Source organism: Empidonax traillii, unplaced genomic scaffold (assembly GCF_003031625.1).
Source record: "Empidonax traillii isolate 1590-97213 ecotype Southwest subspecies unplaced genomic scaffold, ASM303162v1 scaffold1207:size155010, whole genome shotgun sequence".
In the NCBI taxonomy this organism is placed as follows: Eukaryota; Metazoa; Chordata; class Aves; order Passeriformes; family Tyrannidae; genus Empidonax; species Empidonax traillii.
In genome coordinates, this window is record NW_020956400.1 from 149897 (window position 1) to 155010 (window position 5114).

General features: G+C 38.7%; 1 protein-coding gene across 1 annotated transcript in view; it reads left to right on the forward strand.

Moving 5' to 3' along the window:
- LOC114069172 overlaps positions 1 to 4265 on the forward strand; it is a gene marked incomplete at its 3' end in the record, with an annotated part of 109104 nt that extends 104839 nt beyond the window's left edge. The window contains exon 11 of the mRNA XM_027905790.1: positions 4146 to 4265. Within this exon, the coding sequence (XP_027761591.1) occupies positions 4146 to 4265 (120 nt within the window). The remainder of the gene's footprint in view (positions 1 to 4145) is intronic.
- Between the last annotated feature and the right edge of the window lie 849 nt (positions 4266 to 5114).

Consider the following 5114-nt stretch of genomic DNA (forward strand, 5'->3'; position numbering starts at 1 on the left):
CTCTTCTCTTCTCTTCTCTTCTCTTCTCTTCTCTTCTCTTCTCTTCTCTTCTCTTCTCTTCTCTTCTCTTCTCTTCTCTTCTCTTCTCTTCTCTTCTCTTCTCTTCTCTTCTCTTCTCTTCTCTTTTCTCTTCTCCCTTCTCTTCATAGAATCAGATGAGTTGGAAAGGACCTCTGAGATCATCAAGTCCAACCCTTGATCCACTACCACCACAGTTACTAGACCATGGCACTAAGTGCCACATCCAGTCTCTTCTTAAATACCTCCAGGGACAGAGAATCCACCACCTCCCTGGGCAGCCCATTCCAATGCCTGATTACCCTCTCTGTAAAGAATTTTTTCCTAACATCTAACCTAAACCTTCCCTGGAAGAGCTTGAGACCATGCCCTCTTGTTTTACTGATAGCTGACTTATTCTCTCTTCTCTTTTCTCATTCTCTTTCTTCCTCTTCTTTCCTGTTCCTGCAAACCCACTCTGTCCGAAGCTGCTGAGAGAGAAATTACTCCTATAAAGCTTTCCATTTTCTCAGAATGCTCATCCCATGTTAGCATGTTCCTTCTATACCACTTCAGTTCCTGCCAGGTCTGGGAAGTGCAAATCTGAAAATTCAGGTCATTTTTAAGTTCTGCCACTGTGCCAAGCCCTGCCCCAGAGAAGGCAAAATTAAAAATTAAGTCTTCAGAAAAGAGAGGGTAAGATGCTGTTCAGTCAAATGACATCATGTTATGATCCGATTAGTGAGAGATGCCTCTGCATGAATTAAGGTGCAAACGACCATACGCTGAAATCAATGATATGGATTATATGTAACAGTAAATGTGAGATAGAGAGATAGAAAGAAACAGAAAGAGCAGGAGGGGGGAGGGAAGAAGAGACAGAGATCAAGCACAGGAGAGTCACCACCCGTGGATTCAGCAGCATCCTGTTGGTCCTTCTTCACCCTGGGCTTCTTGGTGGTGGGGGTCCCAGAGTTATTCCTCTGGGGGTACCACCTTAATGCAGTGCAAGTTCCAGGTATCCACAGGGTGATCACACATGCTATTGCCATAACTTGTGGTGACATGTCTATGAGCAGTTGCTCCTTTTCCCACAGTTTGCCACAGTGGCAATTTTTGTCCTGATGGGTTAGCCAGGATGTGCTAACCAGATCTTACCTCTACCAGGCCTGGAATTAGCACCTTCCTGTTGTAAGTTCCTCCTTTCTGTGTTTATCTCAAGTTCCCACTGTGATGGCTTATCTTATGGCAAGTTTCTTCTGTGGCCTTGACAGTGTTTGAGACAAGCAGCTGTGCTCTTTAAGACCTTACACACCACCAGAGTTTACCACCAACAGAGTCCTAGGTTAAGGAAAAACCAGATTCAAGGAAAGCAATAAGTCTATACTGTTTTAGTTTTTCCAAAATGATTGCCTTGAGGACCCCTTCCATCTCAACATATTCTGTGATTCTGTGAACTATCAAAATTAATCCATAGACTGAAAAGGCCTCTATTTATTAAGAAAGGAAAAAAAAAGAAGAAAGTTCTATCAGGTTTCTTTTTCATACTTAGTGATGTAGTATTTCAGCTTGAGAAAAAAAAGACAAACAAAAAACAAAAGTTCCAATGAAAGTCATAAATGCCTCCTTTAATTGCATATTTCCTGATGGATAATTACAATGCTACAATAATTACAGACTCTCCTAAGAACCAACTGCAGTTACTCCTTATCTCTTCTTCCTGCTATTTGGCTGATTGTTTTTTCACATGTGATGGTACCATGTTCCAATATTTAATTGCATCAGCTATAATGTATGCAAAGCAGGATGGCATCTGAATGGCTTGGTGCATTGTGAGTACTGTTAATTTCTCAGACAATGTTGGTGTGTGGATTAGTGAATATAAATTGAGAAAATGTACTTCAAAATTAATGTATTTCTTAAGTAATCCTGTCTGCCTTTTAATTTAAAGACAAATTATTGGCTGAGGCTTGAAACCCCAAGGAGAGGGATGGGGGGAAGAGGATGAGAGAAAGAAATATTCAAATGTCCAGAAAGATGTTGGGAGACCTTCCTCTCTGGTCACATGGAAGCTTATCCATACCTGATCGCTATGTGGCAGCCTCCTTTATATTTGTGGAGGATATGACAAGGATCCAGCAAAGAGATATTGATGCACCTTTGTCACTTGTAAACAATAGGGGCATAGTAGTCGTATTTGTGCACTATTTGCAATCTATTCACCTTCCACTGATTGGAAGACTCTTCTTGGCCCCATACAATCAGAAAGGCAGTTGCAATATCATGGGGCTGTTGCAGGTTTCTGTTGCTGTGGGAAATGACGAGTAACCTGGAGGTTATGCCCATCAGTGTGAATTCCTTCAGACCTCCTAGACTTCCTTATAAACTTGTGAGCATATATGATTCTGGAGCAGCAAAGAGCATACTTGTTTCAAATCCAGCTAAATTACTCTTACCAGAATTCCACTATGGGGAAACAATGTTAAAATGGTACAAATCCACTTCTGAATATCTTACTCTTGGAGGAACTTAGCAATATTGGTGAGGAAGGAACCTATCTTGAGACAAAACTGTATCTCCTTCATCTCTATCTTGCAAGCAAGTCTAGATAAAAAGCATAATCTCCTGCTTAATTTTTTTTCTTACCCAGCAGATTTCCAAGTTCTTCAGCTGGCTATCAGCTCTTCTTTTAAACATTTTTGAAATGCCATTTAATAGCAATTTAATGAGAACTCATATTGAGTCCTGAAAGTATGGGAGCATTTCTGCCTAGTCTCTTATAGTAAGAGCTCACCATTGTTAACAAAACAGATGCATTATGTATTGTAACTGCAACAAGTATTTAGGGTAAAAGTGTGATTTAGTAAAGATGACATGGAACCAACAGATCTGATTACTCTCAGATCTGTCCAGTATTCTGTAGGAAAGAATTTATAGATTTTCATTTTTCAAGGTAAAGAGGAGAGAGCAAAGTGATTGCAGATTTAGTGTTAGCTTCTGCAAGATAATGAACTTCAAGAGGGGTCTTTCGAATTATCCCTGTGCACCATGAGGTTTGAAGATAATTTTGTACTTTTTTTAGGGGGGAGGGTTGAGGGTTTTTTGTTGCCCAGAGAAGTTGTGGATGCCTCATCCCTGGAGATGTTCAATGCCAGGCTGGCTGGAGCTCTGACCAACCTGGTCTAGTGAAAGGTGTCCCCGCCCATGGCAGGGGGGTTGGAACTAGATGACCTTTAAGGTCCTGTCCAACCTAAAGCATTCTGTGATTCTCTGCATTAAAACTTTTGCTTTTCTGACTAGTGAGGACAAGTAAAATTTAAGGACCTAAGGAAAAAAATACTGAAAACATATTTGCCTTTGAGTTAATTCATTTCTGAAATACTATCATCCTACCTCAAAGAAAATGGCAGCAAAAGAGAAAATGTGAAGAGTAAGAGATGAAAAGAAGCACAAGTGGATGTTGATATGATAAGAGTTTGGGAACTTTGGAATTATGTAGTTTGCAAAAGTAAGGATAAGTATCATTTAATGAGTGATTATTGAAACAGAAAAATAAGTTGAAATTAGGTTGTCTGGAAAGGGCACATAAAACTGATAAAAGGAATACTCTTTGTTTGCAATCCAAGCATTAACTCTTAAATATAGTGTGATCTAAATTCTTTTCTCAATAGTATTCCAGAGTTTTTCTGCATTATTTAACAATTAGATTTTGAAGATGATTTAAGCTGAAAATTGCCAGGAGTTCAAAATAAGCCCTTCTTACATGCTTGTAAGAAGGGCTCATAATTATGTACCTCATAACTGCTGAGGTGTTTTTACTTTCCTGTAAAGAATCTAGCATTCATCATTGTCACGCATAGCACACGAAGATATTTGATGTTAATTCCTATGTTCCTAACCATTGTACCCTCCCAAGGTCAGAGTCCAAGACTGACTCAGTCTTCAGTGTCTTCCAGAATTTGTTACGGGAATTCCTAGATGAAAAGCATAAATACACCATTTGAAATACATGGTATGAAAATGATTATAATAAATAGGGAAAGAATATAATAGACTTTCTATCCAGAATAGCATTAAATGTCTGCTCATATCTGTACACACAGATATTTTGATTTTGTTGTTAATCATTAGAACTGTATTTTCTTTAGACCGTTGACAGGCCAAAGGATTGGTACAAGACCATGTTTAAGCAAATCCATATGGTTCATAAACCTGGTGAGTATTTTTTTGTTTTGTCTGGGTGGTTCTTCATTCATATTAAAACATGCGTTTTTCTGCATTTTGATTGTCTGCTGTGTGAAAATATGAGAGTTCACCAAGTGTCAGATAATGAATTAAATCTAATTCATAAATTCAGTGATAGTTTTTACTGTGGAGAGAGCTTTTTTCCTCTGGTCTAGGCTGACAATTTCTAATTGGTATGCAACCAGCATGATTATGGTCTCACTGGCGAGCTCAGTGAAGTGATCCTCATGTCCAGTTTGAGGAATCAGAGGTTGGCCATTGTAAATCTCCTTTTGGAGAATTCCAGTGCTAGAACAGCACAAGATGGTTTGAGGATAAATTATGGGCTTGAATTGAATTGTTTTCCTAGAATATCTTACTTGGTTTTGCTGAAATGGAACTTTGGTGATATTGGTATCTTTAATGTCCTTTATCATGATTGTCACCAAGGATGCCAAGAAACTGTATAAATGCCAACTGTGCTTATTACGCCTCCAGAAGGAAGGAGAGTTCATTTGTCTGAGGTAGAACTAACATTCAGTATGGTTACACAGACTGTTAGTGGGAGAATAAGAAATGTAGGCAGGAAGATGTTGGCTTACAAGACCTAATTTTAACACTAGTCACATAGTAGGTATTTGGGATTGCTTTTTGTGATAGGAAAAACAATTAACAGTCTCTAGCAGAGAAATTGGGAAGAAATTGGGCTTGGGGAAGGAAAAGAACAAACAAAAATCTGTAATTTGCAATTTGATTTTAACTTAGTAATTATACAGTGTGGGTAACATGACCAGAAGATGCCCTTTTAGGAATAAGATGGTAAAAACAGCCTATGGTAAGTATAATGGGAAGAGAGAGTCTTCTGAAAACACCTATGAGATGAGGAAAAGAAA